The sequence below is a fragment of the Sorex araneus genome, chromosome 1 (genome assembly GCF_027595985.1).
Source record: "Sorex araneus isolate mSorAra2 chromosome 1, mSorAra2.pri, whole genome shotgun sequence".
NCBI classification, from domain to species: domain Eukaryota; kingdom Metazoa; phylum Chordata; class Mammalia; order Eulipotyphla; family Soricidae; genus Sorex; species Sorex araneus.
Genome location: NC_073302.1, coordinates 7,739,720 through 7,763,482, shown reverse-complemented (window position 1 = coordinate 7,763,482; position 23,763 = coordinate 7,739,720). Strand labels below are relative to the sequence as shown.

At 58.8% G+C, this 23,763-nt stretch overlaps 1 protein-coding gene across 2 annotated transcripts in view; it reads right to left on the bottom strand.

Annotated features, from left to right (window-relative positions):
• Positions 1 to 13,112: 13,112 nt before the first annotated feature.
• Positions 13,113 to 23,763, bottom strand: part of NR6A1 (nuclear receptor subfamily 6 group A member 1) — a 204,748-nt gene continuing 194,097 nt past the window's right edge. For both annotated transcript variants that reach the window (XM_055122465.1, XM_055122470.1), the window contains exons 8-10: positions 22,911 to 23,032; positions 20,225 to 20,377; positions 13,113 to 17,476 (exon numbers count right to left, since the gene is read on the bottom strand). In XM_055122465.1, the coding sequence (XP_054978440.1) occupies positions 17,388 to 17,476; positions 20,225 to 20,377; positions 22,911 to 23,032 (364 nt within the window). In that variant the 3' untranslated portion in view covers positions 13,113 to 17,387. The remainder of the gene's footprint in view (positions 17,477 to 20,224; positions 20,378 to 22,910; positions 23,033 to 23,763) is intronic.

The following is a 23,763-nucleotide window of genomic DNA, read 5'->3' as shown; positions in this document are numbered from 1 at the left end:
GCCCGCGCCCCTCGCGCCCGCCGGGGACTGCTGTCCTGCTGCCCGCGCCGCGCCGGCCGCGGGACCCCGGGATTCGATGCGCTTTGATCTCGATTCGTTCGTCCGAGAACAAAAACCCCGATGCTGAGAAAAGCGAGAGGAGAGGGGTCGCGGCGGCACGGGGTGGGGGACGCGGAGGCGCCCGGGGCGGACGGAGCGGGGCGCGGCGGTGAGCGGGACCCGCCCGACGAGGGGACCGGGACGAGGCGGACAGAGACGCAGCCGGCAGAGACCGCGAGCTGGGCCCGAGCGAGACGCAGAGACCTCGGCCGAGGCGGCTCCCCGGAGCGCGTGTCCCTGCGCCGGGGACAACGAAAACCCGAGTGGCAGAGCGTGCGGGGACGAGATGACAGGGGGAAGGGGGGCGCGGCAGGACGGGGAGAGGGAAGGACGGAGGGGGACGGGCGCGGACACCGACTCCGGGCACCGCGCACCGGCCCGCGGGGAGGGACGGCGGGGCCGCGCGGACACGCACCGGGCGCCGCCCCGCACGGCCGCGCCCGGACCCAGCCCCGAAGCGCCGGCAGGACAAAGCCCGCGGCCGCGACGGCCCGGGCCGCCGCCCCCCGCGGCCCCCGGATCCCTACGTCGGGCGCGGGCACCTGGCGCGGGGACCCGCGCGGGCTCCGGGCGGCCGAGCTCCGGCCCCCGCCGGGCGGCACGCGGCGTCGGGGAGCCCCGGAGCCCGAAGGCGCGTCCACCCCGCGACGCCTGCAGCGGCCGCGCCCCGCACCTCGCGCCGCCGCCGGGGATGAGCCGCGCCCCGCGCCGCCCGCCCGCCTGCCGGGGCCCGGGGGCGGGGAGACAGGCGGGGGCGCGGACCGGCTCCCCCCCACCCCGCCGCTCCCCGGCCCCCCCCCCGCACGGCCGCCCCGAGGCGCACCTGGGACCCGCGCCCTGCGCAGCCCGCGGGGGGGATCCGGGGGCGGAGGCCCGCCCGCCGCCTCCTGCCGCCCCCCCAAGCCCGGCCCGGCCCCCAGGAGCCCCGGAACCCGCCGCGGGGCGCCAGAGGGAGCCCCTCGTCGCAAATCCCGCTTCGAGGTGACCAGGGCCACGTTGGGGCGGGGGTGGGGGTGGGGGTGGGGGCGCGGGGCGTCCTGCGGCGCGCGCTCGAGTGCGCGGCAGAGCAGGGGCGGGGGGCTGCTGGGACACCCCCTCCCCGGTCTTGCCCGGCCCGACCGTGAAGCCTCCCTTGCAGACTTAAATCGCCGCCTTCTCCAGTCCTCAGTTTCCTCATCTGTAAAGTGGGGGTGAGGCCTGGGTTTCCTTAAAGGGGGTCGTGCGGCGGGGTCCCGCGGTCTTCGAGGCTGGAAATGGGAAGTCTCACCCTAAGAGTTTTCCCCAAGGTCTGGCACGTCGGGGAGGGGGAACCCGCGGCCGTCTGGGGGGAGGGAAACTGACCTCAGAGACCCGAGAGAGGGGGAGCCCTCCCGCTGCCCCACCCGCTCTGCACCAGGGAAAGGGGGCTCCCGGCAGGCCCCTGGGGACACAAAGGGTTCCTGGGCCCTGCCGTGCTCATCTATCAATCTGGCCCAAGGATCTGGGGGCCTCGTCATTCTCCGCTTCAGGTGAAAAAACTAAATGACACCCGAGAGTTGAAGGGGCTAGCACGCCCGCCCCCCACCCCTGCACCCCGCGCCCCACAGGCACCTGGGCCCAGTGGGTGCTGAGACAGCATGGGGGTGAGGGGGTGAGGAGGGGGGACCCGTCCATGGCCTTCAAGCCAGGAAAGGACACCCACAGCACCGGCCCAAAGGCCCAGAGTAGGGGTGGGGGCTGGGACCCCACCACCACCCTTCCTGTCCCCCCTCGTCCTACGCCCCCACCCCTCCGCCCCCCAAAGAAGGATGAGTCAGCCGCCCCCTGCTGTGCATGCCCAGCAAGTCGCTTGGCCTCTCTGAGTGTCTGCAGAAAACACTGGGGCAGGGGGGCTTCCTGCCGTGGCGGGGTTCTGTGGGCTTTGGGAGCCCACCGGTGGGTGTCCGGGCGGAGGAAGAACCTGAGCCCAGTTCCTCACAGCCCCTGCCCTCCCCCCTGCAGGACGGCAGCTGCAGAAGTGGGGGCTTCCACTTTGAGCAGCCCCGAGGGGAGGGCGCCTTGGAAAGGGTGAAGGGGAGCTTGAGTCGGAGGTGGGGGCTGGCCCCTCGGTGGTGGTCTCCCGGGCGGTTCAGGCAGGAGCCAGATGGGGTGGGGGCCGGACCCTGAGCCCTTGTGCTCCCTCCCTCCGCTGCACCCCCTTATTCCTGCCCCCACTCTCACTGCTGGGGAGTCCCCTCTGGCCGCGCTGCCCCCACGGCTCACCGCCGGACCCCCCTGCCTGCTGGGGCCCTCCCAGCCCCTCACGCCCGGCGGAAACGGGGAGACAAACATCACCTTGGCCTGGCCACAGAACCCCGAGTGACAGAGGGGCACAGAGGCGGACTCAGACCCCGAGGCAGGCCCCGGGCGGGGGGGTGTCAGGGTCAGCTCAGCCCCGCTCAGGCCTGTCCCCGGAGGCCCCGGCGGCTCCCACGAGGGCGAAAGAAGGGGCATCCCGCGGGGGCAGCAGGGCAGAGGCCACCCCGGGCCCTTCTCTGGCCAGAGTCGCGCGAGCCCAGGCCGCAGGGACGGCCGCAGCAGGCGGGCTGGCCGGAGGAGGCCCGGACCCCGGCCCTCACTTACGGAGCAGAGGCGAGCTCACACCGGTGGGGTGGACAGCGGGCACCGGGGGTCCCAGGGAGGCTGCGACGGCCCCGGTTGGGCAGTGCCGAGTGGGGGCACCGGGAACCGGGAACTCAGGCCACGGTGGGCGGGCGGGCGGCGGGCGGACAGTAGGCTGGCCCTGTCTGTCGGTCCTCCTCCTCCCCGCCCGTGGAGGGGGGGGCCCGGAGGCCCAATTGGTCTCTGCCCCCACGTGACTGCGGGTCTCTTTCTTTGTTAGTGTTTCTCTTCATTTAGGTCGATTTTTTTTTTCCCTTCTCCTAAAAGAAAAGAAAAAAAAAATCCCCCTATCTATCTGGGGGCCGCGGTGGGGTGGAGGCCAAGGCACGGCGGAGGCCTTGGCCAGCTGGTGGCTGGGGGAGCCCCGAGCCAGGGACCCCACGTAGGCGGGTAGGCAGCCCCGCTTGTTAGCGCCCGGGTGGGAGTGGGGTCTGATTTATGGGTTGCTCCCCCACGGGCCGGCAGCCCGGCCTCTCCCCGGCCACCTCCCCGGGCCGGTGCGCCCGGCCCAGACTCGGAGGGCTAGAGGTCGGGCTGGTGCACAGGCCCGGCCTGGAGGATGCGGTCAGGTGGCCCCGCCGTGCCTGCGGGCCGGGGGGGCTTTCACTCTTCTGGGAGTTGAAGACAGGAGGAGGGGGCCAGCCGCCCAGCAGGTGAGCTCAGACCTCCCGGGTGCCTGCACCCGACGCTGGGGCTCTTCTCCCTCCGCGGATTCTGGATTCTGCGGTTCCCTCCAGGCCCTGGGCAGGGCCGGCGGCCTGGCCTGAGCCCTCAGGGGTTCTGAGGGACCCCTCTTGGGCCTAGCGGGACGAGGCAGGGGGGAGGGAGGCCTGCCTGGCTCCCCGGAGCCCCTGAAGCTGCGTCTCTAGGCCCAGCCAGGCCCCAGGCTGCGGTGGGTGCCCTCTGCCCTGCGGGTACTTCCTGTCGCTCTGTCGTCCTTCCTTATTGTCCTGGCAGGGTCGGGGGGCACAGCCAGCAGTGCAGAAGGCCGTGTGGTGCCGGGCCTCAAGGCCACAGGGCCTGTGCTCTACCCACGGAGCCACCGTTCCGGGCCCCAGGTCACATTTGAGGGGCTGGCAGAGAAAACTCTGTCCCCAGGGCTGGGGGTCGTGGGGTCAAAACTGCTGAGATTCCCCAGGCAATGGGCAAATCGCACACTCGCCAGCCTTATTTGGTTGGGAAGGAGGGATTTTTTTTTCTTTTTCCTGGAACACTGAAGCCATCTCTCTATACCACCTATATTTAAAACAGGAAGTTGAGGTCCGAGAGATGGATTATCACACAGTGTGTGCTTTACACGTGGGGGACCAGGTCCCACACCTAACATCACGTGGTTCCCTGAGAACCAACAGGTAGGACCCCAAATCAGAAAAGCAAATAAATAAAAAAAAAAACAAAACACCCACCAACATAAAAACTGATACAGAAAATACACTCAGTGGCAGAGCATTGCTTGGCAAGTTTGAGGCCCTGGGTTCAATTCCTGACACCGCAACAAAATAAATTAATTAATTAAAAATTCAGTTGTCCTCATCGTGTCACTTCAAACTTTCTGTTTCTGTTTTGGGACCACACCTGGCGGCACTCAGGGCTGACTCCTGGCTCTGCTCTCAGGGGTCGCTCCTGCTGGGGCTCGGGGAACCATAGGAGGTGCCAGGGAGCAAATCTGAACTGGCTGCATCCTGGGCAAGTGCCCTACCTGCTGTATGATCTCTAGAGATGCAAGGTGCGGGGCTTACCTGGCACGCAGCCCACCCAGGTTCAATCCCTGGCACCCTCTAAGAACCCCTGAGCCCCGCCAGGAGCAATCCCTGAGTGTAGAGCCAAGAGCAAGCCCCAACCACACCGGATGTGGCCCCCAAATAAATCACTGTCACTGTCATCCCGTTGCTCATCGATTTGCTTGAGTGGGCACCAGTAACATCTCTCATTGAGAGACTTATTGTTACTGTTTTTGGCATATCCAATATGCCACGGGGAGCCTGCCAGGCTCTGCCGTGCGGGCGTGATACTCTCGGTAGCTTGCCGGGCTCTCCGAGAGGGACGGAGTCGACCACGAGTCGGCCGCATGAAAGACGAACACCCAACCGCTGTGCTATCGCCCCAGCCCCCAAATAAATAAACACAAATAAATTCTGTGTATATACGAGGGGGGCCTTCCAGGGCTTTGGAGCCAACTGGGCTGGACAATCCAATGCCGAGCCTGGAGACGGATGGGCCAAGGCCCATCTGACCGGGGGACACCAGGGCCACACCTGCTGTGCTTGGGTGGCCACGGGGTGCTGAAGATTGAGCTTAGGGCCATTACGGTATCAAAGGCTTCCTGCCCTTCGAACTATCTCCCAGTTCAACTTCAAGCATTTTTTTCCAAGCATTTTTTAAATTATTATTACTATTATTGTTATTATTAAAATACACAAAAGTCAACATTCAGCTGACCATCCCCGGGGCCTGATTCTAGCCATTCCGTACATTCTAATCCAGCCCGTCATAGAATGGGCAGTTGACTTCCAGCAAGCCTGACCTCAGAGCTGGGCTTGCAGGATACACACCTTGTGTCCGAGGAAACGGACTTGTCTCCCGTCTAATGCGACGACTCTGCCTCTGAAGCAATGCTGGGTGTCCTCGAAGCAGGAAAAGGGACATGCTGGCAAACTGGTCCTGTCACCAACATGGAGGAAACGTGGACGAGCCTAAGCACCACGGACTGGGGCTGGAGCCATAACAGTGGGGAGGGCGTTTGCCTCTCACACGGCCGACCTGGGTCCAATTCCCAGCACCCCAGCGGGTCCCCTGAGCACTGCCAGGAGTGACTCCTGAGTGCAGGAATAACCCCTGTGCTTCACCGGCTATGTTCCAAAAAGAAAAAAAAAAGTACCACAGACTTTTTGCAGCTCTTTAAAGGGGTGGTTTGGGGGCCAGAGAGGTAGTGCAGTGGGTAGGGTGACTTTCCTGCACACAGACCGCTTGGGTTCAATCCCCAGCGTCCCATGTGGTCCCTCTAGCCTGCCAAAAGTGATTCTTGAGAGCAGACCAGGAGGAACCCCTGAGCACTCGGGCGTGTCCCCCAAACAAAACAAGGAGTGATTTGTGAAATACGATTAGCTTCCCCATCCCCCCCTTTTTTTTTTTTTTTGCTTCTTGGGTCACACCTGGTGATGCACAGGGGACACTCCTGGCTTGTGCACTCAGTAATTACTCCTGGCAGTGCTCAGGGGACCATATGGGATGCTGGGAATCAAACCCGGGTCAGCTGCGTGCAAGGCAAACATCCTCCCGCTGTGCTATCACTTCAGCCCCCCATCCCCGCTTTTTGAGGGGTACCAGGGCCTCCTGCAGGACTCTCTCTCCCACTGCACCCCACCCTGCCCTCACCCTGGCTTTTTCCTTCAGTTACGCCCTGAGAATTGCTATACGCCTGTGTAGACATAAATGAAACCTCAGTGCCGACCTTTCCTGTGTGACCTGGGACGAGCTAATTCCCCTCTCTGGGCCTCCTGTCCTCTTGTGAAGTGGGGACAACATGAGACAATCCACACGATGTTAGCAAGACACAAACAGCAGGGTGAAGGCCTGAGGGCCGAGGTTACATCATCACAGACACTGTTTGCCCTTCTGGCCTGGGGTGACTCAGTGAGGTGGGGGAACCCTTGAGGGGAGGCTCCTACTACTGGCGTCTCTCTGGGGCACGGCTGCCTGCCTGTTTACTCACACCCCCTCCTCCGCGCTGCCCTCCTGGCCCTCACCCTGACTGGCCAAGGCACGCGAGGGCCACCAAGGCCCAAAGGCACCAGTGGAGTGTGGCCCCACATTCTCTCCCATGAGCATCTTCCCAAAGTCACGAGGCATGGGGATGGGTGCTGGGGTCTGGAGCCCAGTAGGGGCCAGAACCGCCCCCGCTCCAGCCTGGCGGCTGGCAGGCTGTGGGGGCCCCCGCTTTTTCTTTATGCCCCAGCCTAGGTGGTCCCGGGGCACAGGACCTGCCCAGAGGGGAAGGGGAAGGGGTGTCGCCTGTGCCCCCCACCTCAAGCAAACAAAGCTCAGGGTCTCGCTTAAGTAGGGACTTTCCCAGAGTGTCAGGCCTGCTTCCTGGAGGAAGGGACAAACAAGCAGGGACCCAAAAGTGAAAATGGAAAAGGGGCGTCAGGTTGGGGGGGGGTACCGTGCGGGCAGCCCGTAGGGGAGAGAGGCCACGGGGAGAAGGGACAGAAAAGGAGAGAGAATGACAGTTACAGACAAGGGGGGAGGGGGAGAGGGAGAAGGGGGAGGGCAGGAGAGAGAGGAGGACCCAGGAGGGAGGGAGGGAGGGAGGGAGGGACGGGCAGGGGAGAAGAACCGGGAGAGAAGCGGCAGGACGGGGAGATGGAGAGAGGAGAGAGGAGAAAGCGGGGTGCTCGGGCGCCCTGAGGGGCAGCAGGAGTGCGGATGTGCCTGCGGAGACCCCCTGGCGGGTCAGGGAGGGGGTGGGGCTCCTGGCAGCGGCCGTTTCCGCTCCGCCCCTTATCAGCCCGCTGCCAGATGTTCAGATCCGATGCCAATGTCAGAGCGGTCCACAGTGGCGGGTCAAGGCCGTGGCCAGCCGGAGCCTCAGCTGCGGGGTGGGAGGGGCGCGTGCGGCAGGGGACCTGCCTGCTCCTCTCGCGCGGGCACAGGGGCTGGACCCCTGGGGGGGGCGAGTCCAGGTGTGTGTGTGTGTGGGGGTGCACTTCTCTAGGCTGGGGGCAGAGGGGCTCCTGCCAGCACGTGGCCTCCTGCGTCTTGCAAACCCCCCCCCCACCACCACATACACACAAGGACACAGACGCACGCGTGGAGGCAGTGACAGGGCCGGGGACAGTCCTGTGCAGCTGCCCGCCTGCCCCCTCCCCCCGACCCGTCGCTGGTGCAGGAGAGCGACTGGCAGGCCGCAGGGCCCACCCTGCGCCTCTGGAGTGACACTCAGAGGGACCCGAACCCTGCAGTGAGGCGGCCGGCCGGGCGGGAGCCCTTCAGAGGAGCGGGGGGGGGGTGGGGGGGTCAGGCGGGTCGCGGCTCAGCCTTGGGCCCGGGCCTCTGTGGCAGCCACAGCTGGGGGCCCTCCCGGGCTTTATCTCTCAGCACACACGCTTGGCCCTCGGGGGGTGACCCAGCCTTGCTCCCCGCATTCCTCATCAGCCACGCAGCCGGCGGGCCCCCCACAGCCCTGACGGGGCCTGCACTCGGGGGTGGCCCCACTGCTGCCCTCTCGGGCCCAGCACTCTCGGCTCCCGTCTGGGCATCTCCGTAGCTGCTGCCACGGACCTGGGCCTCTGCCGTCTCCGCTCCCTCTCCGGCTGGAGTGGCACCACGGCTGGCACCACGGCTGGCACCATGGCCACATCTCTGTCTTCCCTCCTGGCCCCACAGCAGTCAGCCTCAGGGAACGCCCAAGAGCGAGGGCAGCAGGGAGGGCGCTTGGTTTGACCCCCCGGCATCCCACAGGGTCCCCCTGGGCACCGCCAGGAGTGATTCCTGAGTGCAGAGCCGGGAGGAAGCCCTGAGCATCCCTGGGTGTGGTCCCCAAACCCACAAAAGCAACACAAATCGAAATCGGGGCAAAGAGCCGGGGCAAGGGGAGTGGAACCTTCGCCTGGTTAGGGGTGAACTGGGCAGCCCCCGCAGAAGCCCGCATCCCCTCACCCCCACTCCCCCCCCAAAGCCAGGAGGACAGGAATCGGGCCCCCGGTGCTGGGGGCACCCCCCAGGAATGACGGTGGGGGTGGCCGCGGGAGCGGAGGCTGCAGGTCCTGGTCGGAGGGCCTCCTTCCTGTTTGGAGGGAAGCGGCTGCCTCAGAACGCGGCTCCAGGCAGAGAGGGAGGCCCCGGCGACTTCCGGGAAGCTGGCCTGGGGCCCGGGGCCTCCCTCTCTGTGCCCACATGGGGCCCGCTGGCCCTGGCTTAAAATAGAGCAGTTCCTCCGCTCTGCTGGCTCAGCTCCCGGAGGCCCGAGTCGGGGGATTCACCCCGCGACCCACCTCCTCGGCCCACTCGGTGGCGGATGTGTTTTCGGAGCCCCAGATATTGTGTCTCAGAGCCGCTCCTGGCAGACTTGGGGGCTGGTCTGTCCCCTCTCCCTGAGCCTCAGTTTCCTCAGTGGAGCGCCCCACTGCCTGCTTTCGTGAGATTCCGCCCACGTGCAGACGCCCCTAGGACCCTGCCAAGGCAGAAAGTGGACACCCCCAAAACGGGGGCATCTCCAATGCCTTCCCCTGGAGAAGGGCCTTCTGGAGTGGCCCTCGGTCACCGGGCCGCTCCGAGTGGTTTGGAACAGGAAGGTCTGTGGAGAGGGAGCGTGCAAGGAGGGCAGGGATGGGGCTGTCTCCATGGTGAGTCCCGTTGCCAAGGGAACAAGACTCCGAGAGCCCTGGGCCTGGCAGCTGGGCACTCCTGCCACAGGCTGAGGCTGGGTCTCCTGTGGGCCGGGCAGGCTGAGGGCTGGCCGCTGCTCTGAGGGCTTCTGTTCCCGGGGGTGAAGGCCGCGGCACCCCCCTCCCATGCCCTCCGCCCTGTAGACTCCCTCCAGCCCCGGCTCTGAGCCAACCCCCTCCAGCCAGGTACTCCCCCTTCCCGTGTGCCTCCCAGGGAGGGGTGGGCCCACCAGGATTGGGGTGGAGAAACACTGGCCTTAGAACTCAGGGGGCCAAAGCGGTGGCCCCTCGGGGACAGCTCTTGCCATGCACATCGAACCTGGGTTCGACCCTCAGCATCCCATCCTGAGCACCGCCAGAAGTGATTACTGAGTGCAGAGCAGGCGGTAACCCCCGGGCATTTCTGAATGTGGCCCCCAAACCAAAATAAAAACCCAAACCCAAACCCAAGAAAACTCAAAATCCACTTACGGCGAGCCCCTGCCCGTGCCCCGAGCGAGGGGAGTGATTCTGGAAGGTTCCCGCCACCCCGGCCTTGTCCCCATTCCCTCTTGCCACCATTCCCCGGAGCTCCTGGCTGCCAATCCTCAAATCCCCAGCCCCCAACCCAGCTGCCAGCACGCCCGTTTCCTCTGCAGCCTCCTCAGGGCACTAACGGCAGCCTGACCCGTGCTGGAGGCTGCACTCATCGCTTCAGGCAAACCACTTACCTTCTTGGTTTTCTTTTTTAAAATTTATTTTTATGAAGTTGTTCACCCCCCGCCCCCCAAAATAGCCGTATTGGAGTCGGAATATTGAATGTAACCTTCTTGGTTTTCTTATCTGGAAAATGGGATCCTTTAGCACCCTCACAGGGGTCAGAGCACACACAACAGATGGCATCGCTCTAGGATAATCCCAGGTTCTACTGCGCGGCTCTCCAAGAAGCCGGACCCTTGTGGTAGCGAGCCACCGTGCGTTTCCCTGGGGCTGTGTCCCGGCAGTGTCTTACCGGGAGGGGAGGGTGTCCCCGGCTGGGAGCCCCGGGAGAAGGCCTGAACATAATCAGTCTTCCTGTTTGGGGGCCACCCCTGGAGAGTGCTCCGTTCTTACTCCTGGCTCTGCGCTCAGGGATCATTCCTGGTGGGGCTCTGGGGACTGTTTCTGGTGCTGGAGATTGAATCGGGGTCAGCCGCATGCAAAGTTAAATGCCCTAACTTAGGTACTTATTGCTGCAGACTCCAGAATCAGTTTTCTCTGGGAAGGACTTATCAGGGTCTGGAACGTGCCTGCCAACAGAGGCTGGGAAGCAGGAAGGGGAGGGGAAGGGGGAGGGGAGGGTGGTCCAGAATTTGGGCTGCAAAATTCCTTTACCCAGGGAGCCACATGGCAGATACCAGTGTGCCAAAGACTCTGGGTCCATTCATTCACCTCTTCTAGAAATTAATTCGTTATGAGCCTAATAGGTTAAAAAAAAAAAAAAAGAAGTTCAACCAGAGGCCACTGTAGGGCTTTTGTTACATTCATATTCAGCAGTCCTGAACTGCCCGGGCTGCGAAGGGAGGCGGCCCATTGTAACTTCCGTATCAGACAGACCTGGATTCGACAGCCAATCCCGGCCCTCGCTGCCGTGCCATCCTAGGTGTAACTTCCTCCTTAGGTGTAACAGTCTCAGTGTGCTTCGATTAACGGGGGGTGGGGGTGGGGGGCTGAGACAGACGCCCGGAAAATGTGATGAGGCGCAGGAGACAAAGGACACAGACCCCCATCCCAGGGCCATGAGGCATTCAGCAAATGGGCTCCCCCTCTCCCTCCCCCCCCACACCTTGTACCTCGAGTTCTTATCTTTCCTCTGGCTGGGCAAAGGAGAGTCAATTAATTAGTTCTGGGCGTTTCCTTTGTTCTAAAACCAGCCCTTTCAAACCTCAAGGGCTCTTGGGGGTGCCGGCGGTAGGGAAGGCAGCTGGGCGCCCCCCAGTCCACACTCGGGCTTAGGAGGCGGAGGCGACGCTCCCAGCCTGCACCGTCCCCATCTGCCTTCCCCTAAGCCCCGGCCCTGGTCTCGGCCCGGCAGGACTGGGACAGTCTGCGCTTGGGCCGGGCTCCTGACCCCGAGTGTGGTGCGAGGGATGGGCCCTTGCCGCGCCTCTCCAGGGCCGGCTCTGCAGCTCCGCAACTGCATCTGTTCTCCGGGAAAGTGCCCGTTAACTGCTGGCCTGCAGGGATGTCCTGGACAGGGCAGCCATCGGTGCAGAGCTGGCATGGAGCCGCAGCCTTTTTTTATATTTTAATTTTTGTTGCTTTTTGGGTGAGCACCTGGCGGTGCTCGGGGGACCATATGGGATGCTGGGAACTGAACCCAGGTCGGCCGTGTGCAAGGCAAACGCCCTCCCCGCTGTGCTATTGCTCCAGCCCTTTTTAAGTTTTAGATTTTTTTTACACTCACAATTTTTTGTGCTTGTGTTTCCATCATACAATGCTCAAGGACCCATCCCTCCACCACCGATGATCCCAGCATCCCTCCCACCCCTCACCCCACCTCCCCCACCCCACCCCAGTGGCAGGGCATTCCCTTTTGTTCTCTCTCCTTTTGGGTGCTGTGGTTTGCAATAGAGACACCGAGCGGCCATTGTGTTTGGTCTACAGTCTACTTTCAGCATGCATCTCCCATCCCCAGCGGGTCCTCGAACCACACTTTACCTGGTGTTCCCTTCTCTATCTGAGCTGCCTTTTCCTCCAGCGTGAGGCCAGCCTCCTGGTACTTATCTCTACTATTCTTGCGTGCCAGTCTCCCATCTTGTTACTTTATATTCCACAGATGAGTGCAATCTTTCTATGTCTGTCTCTCTCTGACTCATTTCATTTAGCATGATACTTTCCATGTTGATCCACTTATATGCAAAGGTCATGACTTCATCTTTCCTAACAGCTGCATAGTATTCCATTGTGTAGATGTACCAAAGTTTCTTTAACCAGTCATCTGTTCTCGGGCACTTGGGTTTTTTCCAGATTCTGGCTATTGTAAACAGGTTCTGCAATGAACATGTGAGTGCAGATGTCATTTCGACTATACTTTTTTGCCTCTCTGGGATATATTCCCAGGAGTGGTATTGCTGGGTCAAATGAGAGCTCAATTTCTAGTTTTTTGAGAAGTGTCCAAACTGTTTTCCAAAAGGGTGAAACCAGTCGGCATTCCTGAGCCACAGCCCTCACCTGAGTGCTTCTCAAGCTCCTCGCTGTCCCTCAAAGCTTGTGCATCCGGGCTAGCAACAGTACAGTGGGAGAGGTGTTTACCTGGGTCCGACCCCCGTGCCACACATGGTCCCTGAGCACCACTGGGTGTAGCCCAGAAACAAATGTTTCTTATTTCATCTTTGCCCTTTAAGGAAAAACAGGAGCCTAGGTTTCTGACTCATCCCCATTTCCCCATATCTGTGAGGTGCCCGTCCTGAGAGGCTCACGCCAGCCTCCTTCAGATCAGTTTTCTTTTTCCTTGTTTTTTTAGGCCACACCCAGTGGTGTTCAGGACTTACTCCTGGCTCTGCTCTTAGGGACCCGGGGTTTGCTGCGTTCGAGATACTATCACTCTGGCCGAAGATCGCTGGTTTCCAACTGGCGGGTCCCCAGAGCAACTCCGGTCCCCAGGCCAAAGGCTGAGAAGCCTGTGTGAGACCCCCCATCCCACCTGCGTCCTCAGTGCAGGCCTGGTGTGCGTCCCCTGCTGCTCTCCGAAGGAAACCTTGGATGCGGCACTTCCCCCTGGGGGGCTGTGGTTGCCCACATAGAAAGCCAGGCATGAACTCTGAAGCATGAGGGGGATCGGGTGGGTGAGGAGGCCCACCCAGCACCAGGCACCCAGGGCAGGCGCCCATCAGTGCTGTCAACAGGGCCAGGGCGGGCACCGGGTGCAAGCAGTGGCCCCGGGCCTGAAGGCACGAGCTGGCTGAGGGACTGTGACCTCCCCCCAGGGCTCCGAACAAACTCCACAGACGCCATGTGCAGAAGGATTCACATTTATTGGTTCAGATACAGTACCTAACACTTGCTAAACATGCATTTCACACTAACTGGTCACATTTCCACAGGTAGTCAATTCACAGGAAGGGCCCCGCCCCGGCAGCTGGCAGGGCGGGAGGCAGCAGAGGGCCTGGGTCGCCTGCAGGGCCCACCAACTGGCCTTGATTTGGTCATGCAGGGTTGATGGAGCCAGGCGGGCAGGCAGCCCTTGGCCGGCCCTGTGGGGACAAGGGCTCAGAGACATCCGTTGGCGCGATCCCTATGGCGGGCTGCGGGCAGGTAGCTCGGGGCTGGGCTCCCGGACGCGGGCGCTGCCGTGGTGGGGAGTGGGTCCTCCGGGGTCTCGGAGACAGCAAGGAAGGAAGTGGAGGCCTCTTCTCGACGGTGGCCGGTCCCCGGCGGGGCAGGCGGGAGGGGCTCCCAGACACGGCCCAGACACCACAAGGCAGCCCCAAGATGCTATCGCGGGCCCGTGGTGGCAGCACAGACAAAAACACCAGCGCACCGGGGCAGGCGGGCAGAGTTTCCTTCCCGGCGGGAACATGTAAACAGAGCAGGCGCTACGGCACTCTCTTCCCGCAGCGCCCTGCGGAGAGGAATCGGCCGGGATGTCATTCAAGAGGTAGTTTTTTTTTTCTTTTTTCAGGGAAATTTGAGTCAACAACAATATCAACTATTACAAGACATTTCAGAGAAAGAAAACAAGAGTCACCAAAGGGCAAAGACGAGCCCCTGGCTGGCAGGGCCACCTCCACCAGTGACGCGACGCTTTTCTTGAGCTCGGAGCAGGCTGGGGCCCTGGCAGGGCTGAGGAGCCGGAGGAGGGACGCCAGCAGCCCCGAGCTGGCGGGACCGCTCCCTCCCAGGCTGGTGGGCGCGCCGGGGCTCCTGCCTCTGAGGAAACAGTCCAGCTCTGGCTCCCGAGCCCACGAGAGAGGCCGTTGCTTACGGCAACCGAGAGAGGGGGGTTTCTGGGGACCCTGTAATTAAATACACATCCCTGAGCTGTGGCCCTAGAAACCCTTGCCTCAAGGCTAGCCAGTATCCAGCACCGGGTGGCTGATTGCCGCTTCTCATCCTGAGACAGATAAGACGTCATGTCAAAGACACTGGCCAGAGATGCTTCACGCCAAGGAAAGAGAGAGGAACACTCAACTGCCGAGGCAGTGGGGAGGACACGGGGGTTCTCATGGATCAAGCTGGGGAAAGGAAGAGGAGTGGTTTTTTTGTTTTTTATTATTTATGATTTTTTTTTGTCCTTTTGATTTTTACCTTAAAAAAATCAATAAAGAAAAATTTAAGCTTCATAAAAGGGCTGGTCTGAAAGAATGGATTTCTTAAAACAATTGCAAAATTAAAAAAACAAAAAACAAGGAAGAAGTGATGGATCGGGGCCTGACCTCCCGCCGCGCCGGCACCGCTGACTGCCTCCCAGGAAACGAGGAAGCGGGAGCTGAGGTAGGAAGCGGTGCAGCGGCGGGAGCTCCGGGCCCGGGCCTGGGCCTGACCGCCTGGTGACATACTGGCCACGTCAGGAGTCACTTTCCTGGAGGAGTCGTGGGTCAGGGGAGGTCAGTGTTGAGCAGGCGGCTTCCAGGGGTGACCCGAAGACCCTGGGACTTGGGGCCGGAGGGAGAGAACGTTAAGGCGCTTGCCTTGCACGCAGCTGACCCTGGTCTGACCCCAGCCCTGCCAAGGGGTCTCCTGAGCGCCGCTGAGCATGACAAGGAACCCCCAGGGTTCCTCGTATCCCGCCTTCAGTTCCATGGAGCAGGCCGGGGAGGCTCGCCCGTGGGGGGGGAGGCGTCTTCTGGGCCGGGTGAGTGCTGGGAGACGGCTCGAGGCGCAGGGCAAGCCACCACCAAACCCTGCGAAAGGCTCGAGGGGCCCAGCAAGGAAGACAGAGCATGAGCTGACGGGGAAGTTCCACGATTTCACACTTTGGGGTCAACAAGATGTTTCAGTGGCAGGAGGGGAAGGCTGCTCAGCCGAGCACTGTGCAAGGAGCTGGAGTCTCCTTTAACAATCAGCTTTAAGGGGCCTCACTCGTTTCCGTGGTGGAAAAACTCACTCGGTGAGAACTGTCGGTGGCAGGCAGTCAGAGGCAGGACAGAAGAGAGGGGGATCGGGACAGCATGCAGACTTTTTTCTTCTCCCACTAGCCAGAAGGCCACCGGCTGGCCAAACGCTACGGGAAGGCGGGCGAAGAACAAGCAGCCCTCCCCCTCCGACCTTCAGACCAGACTCACAAACACACCTCGTGGCTGACCTAGTGTCCCCACGCCGCCAGCTACACCTGAGGCTGCGATGCAACACATTCACTTTACCCTGTTTAAAAAAGCCCACGTCGGAACGGACCGCGCCCGTGGACGTGACAGGCGCCCCGGGTCGGGCTCTGGCCTGGACACGGGGCCAGCCGCCTGGCGCAGGGATGAATGGGCTCTTTGTTCTGTGGAATCTACTGCCAACATTTGTAAAAATGGACGCGGACAATGGACACTTGCAGAACTGACCGCCCCCCACACTCCACAAACTAGCAACTCGCTCCGTTTCCTACTGCGTTCCCGAGGAGACACGGGTCTCGTCCCGGCAGAGAGCAGCTGCCTCCGAGTCCTCTCCGGAGCCAAGAGAGAGAGAGGAGTCTTAGGAATCACGGGGGTTTTCCAGGTGGAAGAGCAAGCTAAGGGGAGGCGTATGGACGGCTGCTCTGGGGACGGGCCTCCGGCAGTTCCAGGGGGGCAGCTTCAAGTCTGACCTGTCGCCAAAGCGTGTGATCTCGCTGATTAGGTCAAAAACCAAACAACAACAACAACAACAAACTGAGATAAAAAGCAAACTATCGTGGACTCAGAAGTACGCAGATACACACACAGTCACACACACACCTTCCCAGGGACGTGCGGGGAGTTTCTGGGTGGAACTTTTCCTGAGCAAACCTCTCTCGTCTTTCTTTCCTTTCTCAGAGCGGCTGGGCAAGCGACACCGAGGGCTAACGCTCCGAGCCTCAGACACGTCAGGGTTTGGACAAAGTCACCGCTCTGCTGGTACCCGTAACATTTCACCGGAGAGAACAAGATTACAATCCAACACAGACTGCCCAGCACACAGGCCAGGAGCGAGCAGACGGCCTCTGACCGAACAGGAGGTGCCCGTCGGCCCGCCCAGGGATGCCACCGGCCACGCGGGCCGGCCGCTGCGCCCGCGGGTCCAGGCAGAGGAGGGAAACGCACCTTCGACAGCTCCAAGGTACACGGAGTGTGGCTGCTGGCCAAAGCAAGAGGGAGCAGGAGGGGCAGGTAGTGAGAGAAAGGGCCCAGGCCGTGTCTGCAGGAGAGGCCCGGCCCTCGGGAGCATGAGGTAGTTTAAAGCCCCCCGTCCCTTTAGGTGCTTTGGGTCGCAGCCCTCTGGCCCCTGCTCAGTCAGACCCCGGGTCTCATTCTGAAGGGGCAGGAGAAGCAGGAGCGAGCGGGGGCAAGGCGTCCGGCCAGCGGGCGGGAGAGGGGTCCCCCCCCACTGCCTGGAACAAGCCTGCGGTCTGGGGCGGGGCGGGGGGCCAGAGGGCAGGGGGCTTCTTTGTTCAGCTGGTCTAGTTCCCGCTGAAGCAAGCGGGGCCAGCGGAGCTAAGCCCGTGGCGGGGGGGAGCCCACAGCGGGGCCCGGACCCCCTTCTCCCGAGGGAGCTGTGGGGGACGAGGGCCCCGATGTGCGCTGCCCTCCTCACTTCCCGGCCTTCCCGAGAAGAGCCGGCCGGGCCCGCCTGGCCCGCCGGCCCCCGAGCCTTGCCCCGCCGCTCACGAGGCCGCCCCCGCGCTGTGCTTTTTCATCTGGCAACGCTATGGCTAGGAAAAGGCAGTTTGCTCTCGGCCAGACCGGCGTCTGGTCTGCGGAGAGAGGACAGGTGGCAGGGGCGGGGCCGGGCGCGCCCCGCCCTTCCCACTGAGGTAGTTGTCTTCATCGACATCACGGAGAACAGTCATCTCGGCCCCCTCCCACCCGCTCCCGCAAAAAATAGAAAAGAACTATCTCTAAACAAGGACAACACTGTGACATTACAGTCTTCACATTCTGTAAACCGCAAGGAAATGCATCGGCTGCATTCACACAAAAGCCTGTGCGTCGTGTGGAAGGCCATACATTCAACTCTGTCGTGAAATAAATATATAGAAAAATGAGGTTAAAAAACAAACAAACAAACAAACTCTTCTTGCTCGGGAAGCCACGGGGCGGGCGGGCGGCGCCGCGGCCCCCGTGCCGGCGGCTCACTCCTTCACTCCTTGCCCACGCTCGTCTTGCAGGAATGGAGCACCACCTTGAAGAGGAGCGGCAGCTGCTCCAGGGGCACGTTCACCATCTTCCCTGCAAACGGAGGGCGGAGAGGAGGCGTGAGCGGCAGCGTGCAGGGGCGGGGGGAGAGGGGAGAGGGGAGCCCTTGGGAGATGGGGGCCACCCAGACCTCAGGCACAGCGGTCTGACCCACCGCCGTGCTCCAAGGAGCCTGGAGACGAGGACGCCCCCTCACCAGTACTTACCCCGGGCCAAGTGTTCCAGACATTTGCTCCCTCTCTTTGGGTCACACCCGGCAGTGCACAGGGGTGACTCCTGGCTCTGCACTCAGGAATCACCCCTGGCGGTGCTCGGGGGACCCTACGGGATGCTGGGAATCAAACCCGGGTCGGCCGCGTGCAAGGCAAAACGCCCTCCCCGCTGTGCTATCGCTCCAGCCCTTATTTTCTCTCTCTTTTCAGAGGTTCTGGGCACTGACCCAGGGCCCGACACATGTCCTGTTACTGAGTCACACCTGCAGTCCCACCAGCATCTCATTTAACTGTTAATACTTTTGTGTGACGGATATTATTTTTATCCCCCGTTTTGCAGGCAAGGAATGTGAACTAAGAAGTATTCTCACATGCCCTTTTAGAACTAAACTATGTGATACATTTTCTAATGAGCGTACAATACAAAATACTGCTCCTCAAAAGGATAGATGTTAATAATAAGTCAACACATTATTTTTGTTTATGTGTTCTCAGTAAGTTCTCATTTAATGCCTTTGATAGGTTCCTGGAAACTGCCAATTTAATTGCCATGGCCAGATTCCTGGAAACCGCACACAAAAGCAACTGACCAGAGGCTAACTGACTGAGTTAAATTCCTATGGAGTTAATCGTGGTTAAAAAAGAAAAAATCACTCAGTTGTGGGGTCTGGGTGAGAATGGAGACAGTACAGGGGTTAAGGCATTCACCATGCGAGCTGCTGACCTTGGCTCAATCCTAAATATATCAAGTCTCTCCACAACTGGTGACCCCTAATCCCAGAGCCAGGAGTAAGCCCTGAGCACTGCTGGGTGTGGCCCCGAACAAACAAAAAGGGGCAGGTACGTGTCTGGGGCCAGAGGAACGGCTCAGTTGGCTCGAGCACGTGCTCTGCATGCACGAGGCTTCGGTTTGATCCCTGGCGCTACTACACGGTCCTCTGGGCACCAGCAGGAGAAACCCCTGAGCACAGAGACAGAAGGCGGCTCCCAAATCAACCAAACACAGATGTGTGCACGGCTTTTCACCAGCAGACTTCCTGGAGCATCCCGTGTCCTGACATACTGTCAGTAGCGGAGGCGGTTTCTCCTCCGGGCAGTGCCTCAGGGTGACATGGGGACTTACAAAGAATACTGATGCAGGGCCCGTGCCCAGGAATCAGTCCATAGAAGGCGCAAGCAAACACAGATTTTTTTTTGTTGTTGATTTTTGTTTTTTTGTTTTGGGGCCACATCTGGGGTGGGGAGAGGTTGTGGGGCGACACGGTACTGGGGATCAAACCTAGGGCTCTGAAAGCAAAGCAGGTACTTGAGCTCTTTGAGTCCTTTCCTTGAGTCCACAAGTTTTATTGATTTAGTTTTGGTTTGGGGGGCACACCCACCAGACTCAGGACTTCCTCCTGGCTCTGTGCTTAGGGATCACTCCTGGCAGGGCTCCGGAAACCGTAGGTGGTGCCGGAGAATGAACCCAGGCTGGCTGCGTGCAAGGCAAGTGCCTCACCCTCTGTACTGTCTCTGGCTCACAGACTTTATTTTAAAGTTTCTTAGGTGACGCAAAAGTTCTGCCAGGCTTGAGACCCCTATACCACACAGCACCTGATCAATAGCTCATTTATACAACAGTGTGGAAAACACTGAACATAATCCAAGCACCCCTCAAATTCCAATAATTTAGGAAGAATTTCTATCTGCTAGACTACTCTGTGATCTAAAAGCAGGGGGAAAAACCCTTTGTCAAACAACCTTTGTGTTCCATTCCCGTCAAGTCCCATCACTGTGTATATGTGACCTCAGGCCACTCAGCAACAGCAGCGGCAAGAACTACCTTTGTCAGACTGAAAACTTCTCTCACTGACATTAATTTGGGGGCTGGAGCGATAGCACAGCGGGGAGGGCATTTGCCTTGCATGTGGCCGGCCCAGGTTCAAGTCCCAGCATCCCATATGGTCCCCCAAGCACCACCAGGAGTAATTCCTGAGTGCAGAGCCAGGAGTAACCTCTCTGCATCGCTGGGTGTGACCCAAAAAAGAAAAAAAAGAAAACTGTACTACTGCACTTTATGGGCCCAATTCTCTGCCCAGGGTCACATTTATTCTCTTCCCTCTTGGGAGGTTTGGTGGAGGGTGGGAGTGGGGGTTTGGGCACAGTCTGTGGTGCTGGGGATTCAAACTAGAGCCGGCCACATGCAAGGTAAGTGCCTTAACCCTGTACTCTCTCTCCACTGCTTCTAAGTATGCGCTAGGTATGTTACCAAATGAAATCCAGTAACAACAATAAAAGACAGGCTTCTAGGGGCAGAGAGAGAGTTCAGACACCGAAGTTAAAGTGAGAAAATGGAGGCAGTTTCCCCAAACACTGAATGCCAAAGGATTACTTGGGACTATACTGAGATTAAGTGACATAAAGCCCCAAAGTCCCCTTCCGAGGGCTGGAGCTCAGGAAACTATCGTCAGGTTCTCTTCCTTATGGAGAAAACACAAACGTTATACTGAACAGACCGAACAAATGGGTGCCTCATCTTCCCAGCTGACGGAAACAGGGAAGGTTAAGGTTCAAGGGCCCAGGAGATTACCTGCAATATACCGAATCTCAGGTAAGCACATCATGAGGTCAGGAAAGCGGTTCGGCTGATGTGTATATTTATACTCAGTAAAATCCTGGCAAATGTACCAATATCGCTTGTTCAACTGTTCCAGCTGCGAGGCACTGGTCAAACCCCTGATATCTGTGGGGGGAATACAAAAAAACAAACAAACAAAAAAAAAACAACCAAATAGGACATGGGAGGAAGAGTTCAAAAGAAACCCCCTCCCAGAGAACGCGCATCTCAGTTGCCCAGTTATAGGTTCCTGGTCCAAAGGGTGTCTCCTGTTGGGGGTGGGGTTTTGGAGGATGGTGGGACGGAAACATGGACACTGGTGGAGGGATGGGTGTTGGATCTGACTGAAACTCAAACTCAATCATGAAAAGCTTTCTTTTAATTTTTAATTTTTGGTTTTTTGGGTCATACCCGGCGATACACAGGTGTTACTCCTGGCTCTGCACTCAGGAATTACTCCTGGCAGTGTTCAAGGGACCACATGGGATGCTGGAAATCGAACCTGGGTCAGCCACGTGCAAGGCAAACGCCCTCCCCGCTGTGCTATTGTTCCAGCCCCCTCATGAACAGCTTTGCAATGGTCTATCTCATGGATGGAAATTCAATAAAAAGTTAAAAAAAATAGCAGCATTCCTACATTTGAAACAAAACAAATCAACAACAACAAACAAACCAGTGCCTCTTTTCTTTAAGACACGGAGGCACAATACTCTGGATAAGGGCAGAGAAGTAAGTTGCAGAAGGGAGACGCCGTAAAGGACAGTCCCTGGAGCCTTCGAGGGCTAGTCGAAATCTATCAACTTCATACCCAGAGCCTGGCTCAAAACAGGCACCAGTAGGCATTGAGTAACTGGATGAAAAATCTACCTTTCCCGGGGCTGGAGTGATAGCACAGCGGGTAGGGCGTTTGCCTTGCACGCGGCCAACCCGGGTTCGAATCCCAGCATCCCATATGGTCCCCTGAGCACTGCCAGGGGTAATTCCTGAGTGCAGAGCCAGGAGTAACCCCTGTGCATCGCCAGGTGTGACCCAAAAAGCAAAAAAAAAAAAAAAAAAAAAAAAAAAAGAAAAATCTACCTTTCCCAACTCAACCTTCTCAATAGTTTTCATTCTATCCTCTACTGGAGCCAACTAAACAAAAAAGCTGAGGAGGCTGGGGGAGAGAGAGGACAAAGATTAAGGCACTTTTCTACTTTCCTAGCATGGGCTGTGGTTGGGGCCCTTGGTCAAATTCTGGCACTGCCAAGGTGTGGCCCCAAAGCAAAAATAAAAATTTTTACCCAAACAAAAGGATGCTAGTATAAGCACATTCATGTTTGTACAGATTATCTCTTGGGTATGCCTCATCTTCTATCTTGTCATTCCATTCTTTTTCTATATACAAAATACATCTCATCATCTCTTTTTCTCATATGTGTATGCGTATACACACAGCCATTACTCACATGTGTGTATATATATATGTATATATACACACACACATACATATAACTTATGTTAATCTCAATAGCCCTTAAGCTCCAGCTCCGATTTCTTCCCCCTCCAAGTATTTGCTGCTTCTTTCCCCCTAGCTGGGGCTCAGCATGTGCCAAGTGCCCTCAGAGCGCATTTCTGAGGCCATGACAGAGGATCTAATGTACTTCAAGGTCTTCAATGTATGCCACGGGACTCGGTCTAGGGAAGGCGTGCGTAACACATAAATGCAAGAGAGGCACAAAGCAAGTAGAGAGGGACAGGAGGAGGCGGCCGGGCGGTGTGAGACTAACCCGGACCACTGTGGGGAGCCCTGGCAGCCCCGGCACCACTGGGCCCTCGTGATGCTCCATCACCCGGGGTCAGCAGTGAACTCTCCAGCCCAGTGCCAAGCAGTACTGGGCATGGACCGGGCCTGCTGACCACCGTTGGGTAAACTCTGTACCCTCACCAACCTACACCGGCAAGAAGGAATCTCTGCAGCTGGAGAGACAGGACAGTGGGATGCTTGCCTAATACTCAGCCAACCCGGGTTTGATCCCCGGTACCCCATGTGGCACCCCAAACTCTGCCACAAGTGATCTTTGAGCATAGCTGGGGGTGGCTCACCCCCCAAAACACTAAAATACACCGGGAAAAAAAAAACCCAAAGCCATCGTTGAGGGCCACACACGCCAGTGTCTATGCACCCCCACGCTGCCATCAGAAAGACTCACTGCCAGCCTGTCACTGAGACCTTATCTGCAACAGTTTCATCACCCTGCTCTTCTTCAGTCCCTGGAAAACTCGGTGCATATTTTAAGTGACGCATGTTCTGTCCTTGGTGTCTGCGTTTAAATGCATTAAAACTGACTAAACAAAGCGAATCTTCTTCCTTCCTCTATGAGTTATAGAGACGGTGGCATTTGAGTTAGAAGAAAAAATAATAATAAAAAAAAAATCCAAGCACTGCCTGAGCTAGAGGGGAGTGAGATGACGGTGAGGGAGGCACAAGACTGGTCCCACAGGGCTCGACAGACTGTGTGGGGGTCTGAGGGTAAAACGGGGCAGGGAGGACGTGAAGGCAAACACTAACGGGAAAATAAAGTCCAGGGCCAGGGATGGAGCTATGTATTAGGCCCCGGGTTTGATGCCCAGAGTCAAATTCAAAACGGTCTTCCCTTTCCCCTACTCTTTGGCCACTCACCTTGGTTTAGGAAGTTAATTGCTTTCATGCAAGCATACTCCTCGTTGCTGACCTTCAGCTGATGGAACTTGTGATACAGGTAGATGAGCCGCTCAATCACCTCCATCCCTTCATCACTGAATCTGGGGAAGAGACACAGGTTACTGACAGTGGGCTCAGACACCAGGGAGGGGAGGGCAGAAACCTCCTAAGGGAAATTAGTAACATTCTGCAAAATAGTAACGCTTGCGTGCTGGGGTAAAACTAGCCAGAGGAGGTTGGAGATGTAAACGTGGAAAACTGACATTTCTAAGATAACGCTAGTGTGGAGTGGCAGTTTCCTGACCCAACTGCAGCTGCCATGGTGACACTATGCGCCTTCGCTACAATGCAGAAAAAGCCGCTGATTGTGTTTGTTTAGGTTCACTGTTTCCAGCACGGCTGAGATTATGCACAGTGTAAAAAAAAAAAAAATAAATAAATCATAGGCACTGCTGATTTCAGAGGGGCAGGCAGGAAAGCATCAATGGAGCCCCCGGGTCTTGCGAGTTTCCGCGTTATAATCTTCATCTTCTCAACCCTACGGGCTAAGTGAGAGGGAGACGATCACCACGGCACAGACGAGGAAATGAATTCCAAGGTAGGAGGAATTGGTCCACCAACAGCAGCTGGCGGTAGGACCGAACCCCGAAACCCTGACTCTCCAAGGCCTTGGTGTCCTGGTGTCACTCAGCTCACTGTGCTCTTTCCTCTGGGCCAGGACCAAGCTTTGGGGAAAAGACCAAGTTCAGGCAAAGGCGAGGTTATCGCCAGGCCGCTAAAGCTCTAGGTCACAGTGGGGAATATCTCACACCAGAGGGGGAGATACCAGCAG